Source organism: Theropithecus gelada, chromosome 6, assembly GCF_003255815.1.
Source record: "Theropithecus gelada isolate Dixy chromosome 6, Tgel_1.0, whole genome shotgun sequence".
Lineage (NCBI taxonomy): Eukaryota > Metazoa > Chordata > Mammalia > Primates > Cercopithecidae > Theropithecus > Theropithecus gelada.
The window spans coordinates 59,502,310-59,518,117 of NC_037673.1; the positions used below are offsets into that span (position 1 = coordinate 59,502,310).

The following is a 15,808-nucleotide window of genomic DNA, read 5'->3' on the forward strand; positions in this document are numbered from 1 at the left end:
TATTAATTCTAAAGCAATTGATGAGAATAGCTATTAATTATTGAGTAATGACAACATACTGACATATGTGCTACATGCTTTGCATATATTTCTCATTTAGTTCTCACAAAAAACTTGAGGTAGGCGTTAGAATTTATTGTCTCAAACAATATGAGACTTGAAGGAACTTCCCAAAGTTCACATATTTTAATGGCACTGCCAGTACTTGAAGCATAATGCGACTCCTGTGGTAGGGGTGAGTCGCTGTTAATCATTTGAAACAGATCTGGGTACTGGCGTCTAAAAGTAGTAATATCTTGCATGATTCTTAGTACTTGGTGTTCTTAATACATTAATCACATTAATTCATTTGATAGTGTTTTTTAAACAACATTGAGAGAGTTGATCACACAAAGTTTCTTGCAATTGTTTTAAGAACTCATTTTAAGTCCTTGCCTCTGCTATTTAGTTTGGGCAAAGTCTTTAACCTTGTGTCCTCATGTATAAAATGGTAAAGATAATTCTGAACTCACTTAACTTAGGATTTCATGAGCATGAAATTATTATACATCTCCAATATGCTTCAGAGTACTATAAGTTGCAATAAATTATTTAAAAAGTTGATTATAAAAACAAGATTTGGCCATTTCCTGTAATTTTATTTAGAAATATATGGCGGATGGAAATTTCTTAAATAAAACTTTTTTTTTTAAATAGAAATGAATCTTCTTTCCTTTGTCTCCCCAAACTTCGAATTAAAACTTTTTCTCCAAAAGTTTGTTATTCTTTTGGCTTATAAATTAATGCTTTTGTGTTTCTGTCTATACTCATCTTTTGGAACACAAATAGCCTAAGCAGCTTACGTGCCTATATCATGAGAAAGTAACAATAAGATATAGTTATTCAATAGAGTTTTTGTTTTTCAAAACTCATTCATACTAAATAGGAAATGATTAAAAAATATTTTCAGTTGTCTGATTCTTTAACTTTTTTTCTACCTTAACCTTTGATCAACCCTATCATTTTTATCTTTGTTACATATATCCCTTAACTCTCTTTCATATGCCAAATTTGATGTTTGTCCATGAGGCAGCAAATTTTTTAAAAATGTTAACAAATTTTATCTTTTTTGAGATGAAGTCTCACTCTGTCATGTCAGGCTGGAGTGCAGTGGCGCATCTCAGCTGACTGCACCCTCTGCCCTGATCCTCTGGGTTCAAGTGATTGTTGTCCTCAGCCTCCTGAGTAGTAGCTTGGATTACAGGCGTGCCATGATGCCTGGCTAATTTTTTTTTGTATTTTTAGTAGAGATGGGGTTTTGCCAATTTGGGCTGGTCTCAAACTCCTGGGCTCAAGGGATGCACCGCCTTGGCCTTCCAAAGTCCTGAGATTACAGATGAGAGCCACTGCAGCCAGCCAGAATTATGTTTTTGATATTAGGCAGCAAACATTTTGAGCCATCTTACAATAGTGCTTTCTTCTTCTTCTTCCTTCTTCCTTCTTTCTTCTTTCTTCTTTCTTCCTTCTTTCTTTCTTCTTCCTACTTCTTCTTCTTTTTTTTTTTTTTAATTATACTTTAAGTTCCAGGGTACATGTGCACAAAGTGCAGGTTTGTTACATAAGTATACATGTGCCATGTTGGTTTGCTGCACCCATCTTGTCGACAGTTACATAGGTATTTCTCCTAATGCTATCCCTCCCCCAGGCTCCCACCCCCCCACCCCCACAGGCCCTAGCGTGTGATGTTCCCCACCCTGTGTCCGTGTATTCTCATTGTTCTACTCCCACCTATGAGTGAGAACATGTGGTGTTTGGTTTTCTGTCCTTGTGATAGTTTGCTGAGAATGATGGTAATGATAGACTGGATTAAGAAAACGTGGCATATATACACCATGGAACCCTATGCAGCCATAGAAAAGGTTGAGCTCATGTCCTTTGCAGGGACATGGATGAAGCTGGATACAATAGTGCTTTGTGATGCATACAGTTTAATTTTGAAGTTTCAGTAAAGTCACCATCTTTGTACCATAATGTACAATTAGTTGAATGTTGTCTTTACTTTTTGATAAAGTAGTTGAAAACTTACAATTCACTTTTCTAGTGCAGAGATCTTATAAATATGTAGTCAAAATAAATATGTAATCATCAGGGGTGGTATCAGGTGGTCTTTGGGCCTGTGCATTTCTGAAGTGAAAGAACAAAATTAAAGGAACTCTGTGAAATATAAAATACTCTGTTGAAAATTTTATCTAAAAGATGAGGTGTCTTTAGGAACTTAGGGTAATTTTTTTAACCCCAATGATAGAGCCCTCATTAAAGCATTTATTAGAGTGTCACCTATTTGATTTTCATGTTTTCAGTGATATGAATTTAAGTGGAGCTTTACCTATATATGAATTAACTCATAAGGCTATAATACTCAAAGTGCTTCCCCCACACCCCGAATTCTTTGGTAAGAACACTTAACATGAGATCCATCCTCTTAACAAAATTATAAGTGTAGAATATATTATTGTTGACTTTTGGTACAACATTCTATAACAGAACCCTAAAGCTTATTCATCTTTTTTACCTGAAACTTTATGCCTATTGATTAGTAACTCATTTCCCCTTCCCCTTAGTCCCTGGAGATCACCATTCCACTCTTTGATTCTATTAATTCGACTATTTTAGATACCTCATACAAGTAGACTGGCAGTGTTTGTCATTCTGTAGTTTGTTGGATTTAGCATATTGTTTGCAAGGTTTATTGTCCCATATTGCAGAATTTCCTTTTAAGTCTGCATAGTTTGTATATGCAATTGCATATATAATATGATATATTCTTTATCCATTCATCTGTTGGTGGATGTTTAGGCTCCTTCCACATGTTAGCTACTGTGCATAGTGCTACAATAAACATGGTACTGCTAATAATTTCTTTGGGATCCTGATTTCAGTTCTTTTGAATAAATGCCCAGAAATGGGATTGCTGGATAAAATGGTAGTTCTAGTTTTCATTTTTTTATGAAGCTCCATGCTACTTTCCACAGTGGCTGTAACATTTTGCATTCCTAGCACCAGTGTACAAAGGTACCAGTTTCTCCACACCATTGCCAACACTTGTGTTATCTTTTATTTTTGTTTTATAGTAGCCACCCTGTCCTAGCACCAGTGTACAAAGGTACCAGTTTCTCCACACCATTGCCAACACTTGTGTTATCTTTTATTTTTGTTTTATAGTAGCCACCCTGACAGGCATGAAGTGATATCTCATTGTGGTTTTGACTTGCATTTCCCTAATGACTGCAAAAACTTTCGTAGTTCTATGTGATTTTTAAAATGTTATGCAAATAATTGAAATTGTCCTTCCCTTAAAATCCTTGTATTATAATCTTATTCAGAATTTTATATGGACAGTATTTTTTCTTTCACCTCTTTTCATTGAAAAATCTCAAACCTACAAAAAAGTTATAAAAATAGATCAACACTCATATATCCTTCACTTCATTAGTAAGTTTCATCACTTACTAATATTTTACCACATTTGCTTTCTTTTTATCTATCCACATGTACAGATTGTTGTAAAACTGTTTCAGTTTTAGTTGCAGACATCATGGTACTCTCCAGAATATTAGACCTCTCCTTCTTAAGAGATGTATGCTCCATTTCCTACATTATCATAACCGTGATTAGACTCAGGAAACTTAACACTGATGCAATAATATTATCTAATATCGGCCGGGCGCGGTGGCTCAAGCCTGTAATCCCAGCACTTTGGGAGGCCGAGACGGGCGGATCACGAGGTCAGGAGATCGAGACCATCCTGGCTAACACGGTGAAACCCCGTCTCTACTAAAAATTACAAAAAAACTAGCTGGGCGAGGTGGCGGGTGCCTGTAGTCCCAGCTACTCGGGAGGCTGAGGCAGGAGAATGGCGTGAACCCGGGAGGCGGAGCTTGCAGTGAGCCGAGATCCGGCCACTGCACTCCAGCCTGGGTGACAGAGCAAGACTCCGTCTCAAAAAAAAAAAAAAAAAAAAAAAATTATCTAATATCAAATTTATATAAATGAATATCAGTATTCAAATTTCCTTAGTTGCCCCATATAGCTAGCCTACCACCCCACTGGAATATGTTTGGCTCTCATGTCCTTGCTCTGTTATTTTTAATGCCCAGTCTTTTTCTCTTTCCTTTTGTATCTTTCACAGCACTCTGTGATTGATTTTTTTTGTTTGTTTTTGTTTTCTGAGATGGAGTCTTGCTTTGTCACCCAAGCTAGAGTGCAGTGGGGCTCTCTTGGCTCACTGCAGCCTCCGCCTCCCAGATTCAAGTGATTCTCCTGCCTCAGCAGGAGTAGCTGGGATTACAGGTGCACACCACTGTGCCCGGCTAATTTTTGTATTTTTACTTGAGACGAGGTTTCACCATGTTGGCCAGGCTGATCTTGAACTCCTGACCTCAAGCGATCTGTCCTCCTTGGCCTCCCAAAATGCTGAGCATGAACCTCTCTGCACAGCCTCTATGATTGATATTTGAAATTCTATTTTTGTAGCATTAATTTTAATTTAGAACATTGTATATTCTGATGACAGCCAAGATTGGAATATAAATATTTTATGGCTTTTAAATGTAACTGGGTACTTCGGTTTTATTATCCCATTTGTAATTTATAGTATGTATTTCTTTTCTGCAATTTCTGGGAAAGTATACTCCCTATTTAAAACCAACACTGCCTCATTTTCCTTACCATTTGATTGTGTTGTCATATGCTTATTTTTAGTTGAGTATGAATGAGTTAGATACTTTGAAATCTGTTTTTACTCATTAATTGGCCTGCTTTTATGAGCTCATTGGAGTGATCTTTGAGATAGAACACTTAGCAATGTTGAGTACATGTTCCAGAAATATTATTATAGTCAAATTTTGAAAATAAGCTATTACATGATAAATATGTTCCAATAAGGTAATACCTATCTTAATATTTATTCACTTATATCTTACTGAGATGTTTGGGCAAATATTTAACTTCTTGTTTTTCTGCATTCCCCACCAACACTTCCACCACCAGCAAATTCTGTAGTTGTTTGGCTACCCTTTTAGAGTATTTTACTAGCATAATAAAGAAACTCATGCTTTCTGGGAACATTTTAAATTTTAATGCATGATATTCAAGTAGATAGTAGTGAAGCTATGAAGGTCTAGTGTTTTTTTTTCATCCCCAAGGATACTCTTATAGCAATTTCAAATACTGGAGCTGAAACGCTGTCCAGCATCATTGTAGATCCATTTTATTTTTCAAGAAACTACTGTTACACTGAGCTGTGCTTCAGGGTAAAATTTAAAATCTGATTAACTTAATCCATGGCGAGCTTATCAGTTTTATCCTTTGAAAATGTTTTTTTCCTCTTGTGTTTCCACTGTACCTTGTATACACCTTCATCATTACACTTCTCCTTTTTCATTTTAAGGGTTTGTCTGGCTCTCTTTGTATCCTTTTCTTTCCAGAGCCTTGTGTTCAGGGCCTGAAACTTGGAAGATATTTATAGAATGAATGAATAAATGCTGACTTTTTAAAAAACAATAGTGTAATTTCCAATTTGGTAAGCTGTTTTATTAAAAAGAAGCAGGATATAACGGCATTTTCTGTTAACCTCTAAATAATTTTTTTTATATTCATAAGCGTTGTTTCATTCAGTACACTTGATAGTTGTTTAAAATTATTTTAAAATATTTACTATAGAGCCCTGGGCCTTTATGTAATGTCTAATTTTATTTCTTAAGGATGTAAGCTTAATACATTACATCTAATAAATATTAAATACGTGTTGCCTGGGACTTAATAGTGCTCTCAGTGTTTTTCAAAGTAAATTGCCTTCTTTACTAATAAAATTTTGTTGTTTCCTCTACTTATATTGTAATAGATACGACCATATGTGGGATGTTTGGTACAATATTTGCCCCTCCTTTGGAAGCAGAGTGAAGAACACAATATGTTGAGATGTGCTATTTTGACAACACTTATTCATCTTGTTCAGGTAAGTCACTTCTCCACAGAGTTTTTTTAGTTTAGTGGTTTTTTAAAAAAATTCTTTTAAACATTTAAAAATTGTTTTTATGTGATTTATGTTAATGGTAGTGAAAAACCTCACATATCATTTACTTTTTCCATGTGTGATCTAAACAGATTTAAAAACAACTTTTGCATGCTTATTTTGGACTTTTTTTTTGAGGATGTGAAAAATATTATTCACTTTTAAAGAAGATGTCGTCTCCAGTAATGATAGACTCATGGTTCATGCAGTCCATGGCACCAAGCATGCAGTTTCCTTGGTGGTCAGGGCTTTTCTGCTTAAACATACTTTATGTTTTCACTCTTTTTCCTTGATTTAAAATAAAAAATTTCCCTATTATAACTTGGGAAGGCAGGAAACCAGGTGAGTTGCTTTTGAGGGGAGACAAGTGAATTGGATTTCAGAGATTTTGACTTTTGAGGTGTTGGGATGTGGTAGCAGATAGAGAGGAACCTGAAACTTAGAGCTGGACTATAGTTCTCATTTGAACTGTTACAGTGAATCGTAGTCTCGTGAGAGTATGGAGAGGGAAGAGCTCAAGGCCATGAGTTAGAATATATGTGTGGGGATGCTCAAGTGATTTTACTGACTTCACCCACAAGTTTGAGAAATTTTCCAGTGGGGGAGAAATCAGAAGTACCCCTACATTCAGAAATACTACTCTAAAGCTTTCTAAAATTAGTTTAGAAAAAAACAAACTTTTCTCAGAAGCTTTGATACTTTTTTGAATTTGAGCTCGTTCTTTCCATAAATGCTTTCTTTTTTATTTTCTTTTTCTTTTTGAGACGGAGTCTCGTGCTGTCTCCCAGGCTGAGCACAGTGGCGTGATCTTGGCTCACTGCAACCTCCGCCTCCTGGGTTCAAGCAAGTCTCCTGTCTCAGCCTCCCAAGTAGCTGGGATTACAGGCGCACGCCACCGTGCCTGGTTAATTTTTGTATTTTTAGTAGAGATGGTGTTTCACCATGTTGGCCAGGCTGATCTCAAACTCCTGACCTCAAGTGATCCGCCCACCTCAGGCTCCCAAAGTGCTAGGATTATAGTCGTAAGCCACCATGCCTGACCCCTCCATAAATGTTTATGGATGACTTTTAGTTACAGATTCCTGTCTAAGGCAGTTTCAGAGAAATAGTAATGCAAAATATTTTTAATGCACATTTCCCTATTTTTTTTTTCTGTGGTAAAATACACATAACATAAAATTTACCGTTTTAACCACTTTTAAGTGTACGGTGAAGTGGTGTTAAATACATTCATAATGTTCAATTATCACTACCATCCATCTCTGTAACTCTTTTTATGTTGTGAAACTGAAGCTGTGCCATTAAACAATAACTCCACAGCTCCATCACTAAAGCACTTTAAAAAAATAAGTGGCCCAGAATCTTCCTGTCTACCCTTTAATGCTTATGATTACCTTATAAAGATTATGTCCATTTTATAGAAGAGGATACAGAGTAAGAGAAGGTTACTGACTAGCTTGTGAATGCATTTATAAGTAATAGAAAAATGAGTGACCCCAGACATTTTGTATTATAACAGCCATCTCTGCCATTTTTTTGTTTTTGTTTTTTTTTGAGACAGAGTTTCGCTCTTGTTGCCCAGGCTGGCGTGCAATGGCATGATCTTGGCTCACCGCAACCTCTACCTCCTGGGTTCAGGCAATTCTCCTGCCTCAACCTCCTGAGTAGCTGAGATTACAGGCATGCGCCACCACGCCTGGCTAATTTTTGTATTTTTAGTAGAAATGGGGTTTCTCCATGTTGGTCAGGGTGGTTCTCGAACTAATGACCTCAGGTGATCTGCCTGCCTTGGCCTCCCAAGGTGCTGGGATTACAGGCGTGAGCCACCTCTCCTGGCCTCCAAAATGTATTTTTTTTTTTTTTTTGAGACAGAGTCTCGCTCTGTCGCCCAGGCTGTAGTGCAGTGGCCGGATCTCAGCTCACTGCAAGCTCCACTTCCCAGGTTTACGCCATTCTCCTGCCTCAGCCTCCCGAGTAGCTGGGACCACAGGCACCCGCCACCACGCCCGGCTAGTTTTTTTGTATTTTTTAGTAGAGACGGGGTTTCACCGTGTTAGCCAGGATGGTCTCGATCTCCTGACCTCGTGATCCGCCCATCTTGGCCTCCCAAAGTGCTGGGATTACAGGCTTGAGCCACCGCGCCCGGCCTCCAAAATGTATTTTTAAGCTCAACTTGGGAGTTTTGTGAGGGACATGTGACAAAACACCAGATTTTATGTCTCCTCAGGCAGTGTTACTTCAAGTTGTCTCAGGAAGTCAGTAACTCTTGTGGAATGTTAGGCCTATTTTCATTAATCATAACATTTAAGTACCCTGTATATTTATAGAGGCCAAGAGTGCAAGGTTCAACCAGGTAGTATTCTATCCTTCTTGGAGAAAGCATATAACATTTAATACCAAAATTGAGACTGTAGCTTAAAATACATTTTTCAGCCATTTGGGAAGATTATACTAAAGTTTATCGGTTAGCCAGGCACTGTGGCTTACGCCTGTAATCCCAACATTTTTGGGAGGCCGAAGTGGGCAATTAGCTGAGGTCAGGAGTTCAAGACCAGCCTGGCCAACATAGTTAAACCCTGTGCCTACTAAAAATACAAAAATTAGGCTGGGCACAGTGGCTCACGCCTGTAATCCCAGCATTTTAGGAGGCCAAGGCGAGTGGATCATGAGGTCAGGAGATTGAGACAATCCTGGCCAATGTGGTGAAACCCCGTCTCTACCAAAAATATAAAACTTAGCCAGGTGTGGTGGCACATGCCTGTAGTCCCAGCTACTCGGGAGGTTGAGGCAGGAGAATCGCTTGAACCCGAGAGGCGGAGGCTGCAGTGAGCTGAGATCGCGCCACTGTACTCCAGCCTGGGTGATGGAGCAAGACTCCATCCCCCCCCCAAAAAAAACCCAAAAATTAACTGGGTGTGGTGGCACACACTTGTAGTCCCAGCTGTTTGGGAGAGCCAGGTGGGAGAATTGCTTGAACCTGGGAGGTGGAGGTTGCAGTGAGCCGAGATTGTGCCACTGCACTCTAGCCTGGGTGACAGAGTGAGACCCTGTCTCAAAAATAAAAAAAAATTTACTGGTAAATTTCCTTTCTTGCAAAATACTGCTATCTTTTGGCTTTTGACACATAACAGACATTAGTGTGAGTTTCTGTATGTTTTTGTTTTCGTTTTTTTAAACCTAGAAATCCAGATTCTGGTAGTCTTTGAAGAGAGTGGTCACTGGGTGAAAATAAACTTTCTAGTCTGCATAGTTGAACTTAGAGGAAGTAGGTATTCATTCATACACTAAACATGTATTGAGAACCTGCAATGTGCAATACAGGGTAATAGGCACTGGGCTACAGAACAGAAATGAATAGAATGGGATCTCTGTGTGGGTGACTGTCTAGGGAAATACTGAATAAGTGTGTTAATTGCCCTTTTAGCAATTAAGAACATTTTGCTATTGGGGGTACATGACCAATTCCCTGTGTCACACGGAGGGTGAGGTGGGGCACATTAGGGAAGGCCTCCTGACAGAGGTGTTACTCAAATTGTGGTGTTGTTAAATAGTGTTAAACAAGAAGTGTTATTTAGATGGTGGTTTAGCAATGAGAGTGGTAAAGGTATTTTAGACATGTGAACCGGCATGTGTAAAACTCCGTTAGCATTAGAGAATGTAGTACAATTTATTTTTTTAAGGTTCATATACTGATCAGTTTTAATGTTGATAGATAAAGGAGTTAGTTCTTAAAGATTTTTCATATGAAAACTATCAGTACCCTGCTCTGCCTCCTCATTTCCTTTTTGGTGGAAGAATCCACTGTCAACTCTTAAAGCCAGATCATACGTTTCTCAGTCTTTCTCACTGTAACATATTGTTTATTACTGATTTAAGCATTGTAGCCATTATTTCTTGACTTCCCTGCATAGAAGATGAAAATGTAATTCTTTTGTACCTCTGTGTCCTTCCTATTCTACCATCCTCCCAGTATACTTGATGGTATAAAGACTGTTGAAGGCATATATCATTATGTCATGATGAATTTTATTTCTTATACATAGTGTTTCCAACCTCCACCCTTGTATTAATAATTTTGTTTGCTTAGGGTTCTGAGAAAGTACCATAAACTTGGTGGCTTAAAACAATATGTATTTATTAGCTCATAGTTCTGTAAGTTAGAAACCTGGGCATGCCGTGTCTGAATTCTCTGATTAGAGTTTAGTGGACTGAAATTGAGGTGACTGCCAGAATAAGTTCTTAGCTGGAGGCTTTGGGGAAGAATCTGTTTCCATACTCATTCAGCTTGTTGGCAGAATTTAGTTTGTTGATTTGTAGGACTAAGGTCCCAGTTTACTTGCTAGCTGTCATCTAGAGTCCCCTCTCGTTCCCAAGTCCAGCCACATTCTTTGACACATAGCCACTTTCATGTTCAAAGTCAGTGGAGACATTCTCAAATGTCAAATCCCCTGAGGGTTTTAATCTGTGACCTCCCTTTATGCCACTAGCTAGAGAATACTCTCTTTTAAAGGGCTCTTGTGAGTAGGTCAGGCACACCTGGATGATTTTCCTATCTAAGGTCAGTTGATTTGGGACTTTAATTACAACTGTAAATTATTTCTTCACAGTAGTACCTAGATTAGTATTTGAATAACTAGGAAATGATGTGTGTACAGTAGTGGCCAAGAACCTAAGTGATCATCTTAGATTTCTGCTTAGTACACTTAGTTGTCTATGCAGTGAACCTATTCTTTTCACTTGTTATCTGCACATTTCCTCAGTGATGTTTTGTTACTTTCATCATCTTGAAGAGACATGACATATTTTTTTTTTTTTTACACTTTAAATTCTAGGGTACATGTGCACAACGTGCAGGATTGTTACATATGTATACGTGTGCCATGTTGTTGTGCTGCACCCATTAACTCATCATTTACATGAGGTATTTCTCCTAATGTTATCCCTCCCCGCTTCCCCCACCCCATGACAGGCCCCAGTATGTGATGTTCCCCACCCTGTGTCCAAGTTTTCTTATTGTTCAGTTCCCACCTATGAGTGAGAACATGCGGTGTTTGGTTTTCTGTCCTTGTGATAGTTTGCTCAGAATAATGGTTTCCAGTTTCATCCTTGTCCCTACAAAAGGACATGAACTCATCCTTTTTAATGGCCGCATAGTATTCCATGGTGTATATGTGCCACATTTTCTTAATCCAGTCTATCATTGATGGACATTTGGGTTGGTTCCAAGTCTTTGCTATTGTGAATAGTGCCGCCATAAACATATGTGTGCATGTGTCTTTATAGCAGCATGATTTATAATCCTTTGGGTATATCCCCAGTAATGGGATGGCTGGGTCAAATGGTATTTCTAGTTCTAGATCCTTGAGGAATCGCCACACTGTCTTCCACAATGGTTGAACTAGTTTATACTCCACCAACAGTGTAAAAGTGTTCCTATTTCTCCACATCCTCTCCAGCACCTGTTGTTTCCTGACTTTTTAATGATCTCCATTCTAACTGGTGTGAGATGGGAGATACGACAGATTCTTCTATGCTCTAGTTTGGACTGGTTTTTCTTAGGCTTTTGCACAGCTGTTGTAACTGGATTTTCTTTTACTGCCTATCCTTTCTGTGGGATGTCTGTTTTCTGTGCACCATATCTTTTCTTGTTTTACGTTCTTTTTCTGATGGCAGCCGTGAATGGCAGTGGCATTTCACAAAAATACATAGAAGGTAAATTTGTTTTTTGAGATACTGCATGTGTGAAAATATCTTCATTCTACTTTCAAACTGATTCGTAGTTTGGCTGATATAAAAGTCCAGGTTTCCTCCTCAAAATTTTGGGGAGTTTTTTTTTCTTTGTCTTAAGACTTCCAAAATTGCTCTGGGGACCCTGGAGCCATTCTAATTCTTGATTCTTGAATGTATCACCCCTCCTTCACTTTTCTGGCAACTTGTATGATCATCTCTGTGTTCCTGTTTTCAGTTTCATCATGTGAGTGTCTTTTCATCTCATTGTTCTGGATACTTGGTGTACATTTCAAGCTGGAAACTCATGTTCTTGAATTATAGATGACTCCATTGTATCTTATTTCTTCCTCTTCGTGTTTTTCTTCTCTTACTTTCTGAACTTTTTGTTACTTACATGATCGATATTCTGAACAAGTCATCTGATTTTCTTTTTTTCCTGCTTTTTCTTCTCTTTGTCCTTCTGTTCTACTTTCTAGGGAATTTTCTCAATTTTATCTTTCAGCCTTTTTATTGAGTTTTTCTTTTCTGCTGACATGTTTTAATGCCTGTGGGTTCTTTTGTGTTTTGCTGAATAATTCTTTTGTACAACATTTTGTTTTTGTTTTATGAATGCAGTGTTTTCTTTTGTTTTTTTAAAGAGATAAAAATGTTTTAATTTCAACTGTAAAAGACAAACATCATTAGATTGCACTTTCTCTACAAGTTTCAAACCCGTTTGTAAAACCACAGGAATTTTAATCCCTAAAGGGTAAGAGAAAGACCAAAAAATAACAACCATAGGACAATTTTTGTATCAGTACTAATATAAAGCAACAAATTATTCTTTAAATAAAAATCCATATGTATTTTGTTTCTTTTTCTTTTTTTTAAAAATTATACTTTAAATTCTAGGATACATGTGCATAACGTACAGGTTTGTTACATATGTATACTTGTGTCATGTTGGTGTGCTGCACCCATCAACTCATCCTTTACATCAGGTATAACTCCCAATGCAATACCTCCCCCTTCCCCCCTCCCCGTAATAGGCCCCGGTGTGTGATGTTCTCCTTCCTGAGTCCAGGTGATCTCATTGTTCAGTTCCCACTTATGAGTGAGAACATGCGGTGTTTGGTTTTCTGTTCTTGCGATAGTTTGCTGAGAATGATGGGTACCAGCTGCATCCATGTCCCTACAAAGGACACAAACTCATCCTTTTTTTTGGCTGCAAATCTATGGTGTATATGTGCCACATTTTCTTAATCCAGTCTGTCACTGATGGACATTTGGGTTGATTCCAAGTCTTTGCTATTGTGAATAGTGCCACAGTGAACATACATGTGCATGTGTCTTTATAGCAGCATGATTTATAATCCTTTGGGTATATCCCCAGTAATGGGATGGCTGGGCCATATGGTACTTCTAGTTCTAGATCCTTGAGGAATTGCCATACTGTTTTCCAGAATGGTTGAACTCGTTTGCAATCCCACCAACAGTGTAAAAGCATTCCTATTTCTCCACATCCTCTCCAGCACCTGTTGTTTCCTGACTTTTGAATGATCGTCATTCTAACTGGTGTGAGATGGTATCTTACTGTGGTTTTGATTTGCATTTCTCTGATGGCCAGTGATGATGAGCATTTTTTCATGTGTCTGTTGGCTGTATGCATGTCTTCTTTTGAGAAATGTCTGTTCATATTCCTTGCCCACTTTTTGATGGGGTTGTTTGTTTTTTTCTTGTAAATTTGTTGGAGTTCTTTGTAGGTTCTGGATATTAGCCCTTTGTCAGATGAGTAGATTGCAAAAATTTTCTCCCATGCTGTAGGTTGCCTGTTCACTCTAGTGGTAGTTTCTTTTGCTGTGCAAAAGCTCTTTAGTTTAATGAGATCCCATTTGTCAATTTTGGCTTTTGTTGCCATTGCTTTTGGTGTTTTAGACATGAAGTCCTTGCCCATGCCTGTGTCCTGAATGGTATTACCTAGGTTTTCTTCTAGGGTTTTTATGGTATTAGGTCTAACATTTAAGTCTCTAATCCATCTTGAATTAATTTTCGTATAAGGAGTAAGGAAAGGATCCAGTTTCAGCTTTCTACTTATGGCCAGCCAATTTTCCCAGTACCATTTATTAAATAGGGAATCCTTTCCCATTTCTTGTTTTTCTCAGGTTTGTCAAAGATCCGATGGCTGTAGATGTGTGGTATTATTTCTGAGGACTCTGTTCTGTTCCATTGGTCTACATCTCTGTTTTGGTACCAGTACCATGCTGTTTTGGTTACTGTAGCCTTGTAGTATAGTTTGAAGTCAGGTAGCGTGATGTTCTTTTGACTTAGGATTGTCTTGGCAGTACGGGCTCTTTTTTTGGTTCCATATAAACTTTAAAGCAGTTTTTCCCAATTCTGTGAAGACAGTCATTGGCAGCTTAATGGGGATGGCATTGAATCTATAAATTACCTTGGGCAGTGTGTCCATTTTCACAATATTGATTCTTCCTATCCATGAGCATGGTATGTTCTTCCATTTGTTTGTGTCCTCTTTTATTTCACTGAGCAGTGGTTTGTAGTTCTCCTTGAAGAGGTGCTTTACATCCCTTGTAAGTTGGATTTCTAGGTATTTTATTCTCTTTGAAGCAATTGTGAATGGAAGTTCATTCATGATTTGGCTCTCTGTTTGTCTGTTACTGGTGTATAAGAATGCTTGTGATTTTTGCATGTTGATTTTGTATCCTGAGACTTTGCTGAAGTTGCTTATCAGCTTAAGGAGATTTGGGGCTGAGACAGTGGGGTTTTCTATATGTATACAATCATGTCATCTGCAAACAGGGACAATTTGACTTCTTCTTTTCCTAACTGAATACCCTTGATTTCTTTCTCTTTCCTGATTGCCCTAGCCAGAACTTCCAGCACTATGTTGAATAGGAGTGGTGAGAGAGGGCATCCCTGTCTTGTGCCAGTTTTCAAAGGGAATGCTTCCAGTTTTTGTCCATTCAGTATGATATTGGCTCTGGGTTTGTCATAAATAGCTCATTATTTTGAGATACATTCCATCAATACCGAATTTATTGAGAATTTTTAGCATGAAGGGCTGTTGAATTTTGTCAAAGACCTTTTCTGCATCTATTGAGATAATCATGTGATTTTTGTCTTTGGTTCTGTTTATATGCTGGATTATGTTTATTGATTTGCATGTGTTGAACCAGCCTTGCATCCCAGGGATGAAGCCCACTTGATCATGGTGGATAAGCTTTTTGATGTGCTGCTGGATTCGGTTTGCCAGTATTTTATTGAGGATTTTTACATCGATGTTCATCAGGGATATTGGTCTAAAATTCTCTTTTTTTTGTTGTGTCTCTGCCAGGCTTTGGTATCAGCATGATGTTGGCATCATAAAAAGAGTTAGGGAGGATTCCCTCTTTTTCTATTGATTGGAATAGTTTCAGAAGGAATGGTACCAGCTCCTCCTTGTACCTCTGGTAGAATTCAGCTGTGAATCCATCTGGTCCTGGACATTTTTTGGTTGGTAGGCTATTAATTATTGCCTCAATTTCAGAGCCTGCTATTGGTCTATTCAGGGATTCAACTTCTTCCTGGTTTAGTCTTGCGAGGGAGTAAGTGTCCAGGAAATTATCCATTTATTCTAGATTTTCTAGTTTATTTGCGTAGAGGTGTTTATAGTATTCTCTGATGGTAGTTTGTATTTCTGTGGGGTCGGTGGTGATATCCCCTTTATCATTTTTTATTGAGTCTATTTGATTCTCCTATCTTTTCTTCTTTATTAGTCTTGCTAGCGGTCTATCAATTTTGTTGGTCCTTTCAAAAAACCAGCTCCTGGATTCATTGATTTTTTTGGAGGATTTTTTGTCTCTATCTCCTTCAGTTCTGCTCTGATCTTAGTTATTTCTTGCCTTCTGCTAGCTTTTGAATGTGTTTGCTCTTGCTTCTCTAGTTCTTTTAATTGTGATGTTAAAGTGTCAATTTTAGATCTTTCCTTCTTTCTCTTGTGGGCATTTAGTGCTATAAATTTCCCTCTACACACTGCTTTAAATGTGTCCC

General features: G+C 38.0%; 1 protein-coding gene across 3 annotated transcripts in view; it reads left to right on the forward strand.

The window, feature by feature from the left end:
* Window positions 1-15,808, forward strand: part of IPO11 (importin 11) — a 238,648-nt gene that overhangs the window by 103,552 nt on the left and 119,288 nt on the right. For all 3 annotated transcript variants that reach the window (XM_025389459.1, XM_025389458.1, XM_025389457.1), the window contains exon 20: window positions 5,882-5,995. In XM_025389459.1, coding sequence (XP_025245244.1) covers window positions 5,882-5,995 — 114 coding nt within the window. The remainder of the gene's footprint in view (window positions 1-5,881; window positions 5,996-15,808) is intronic.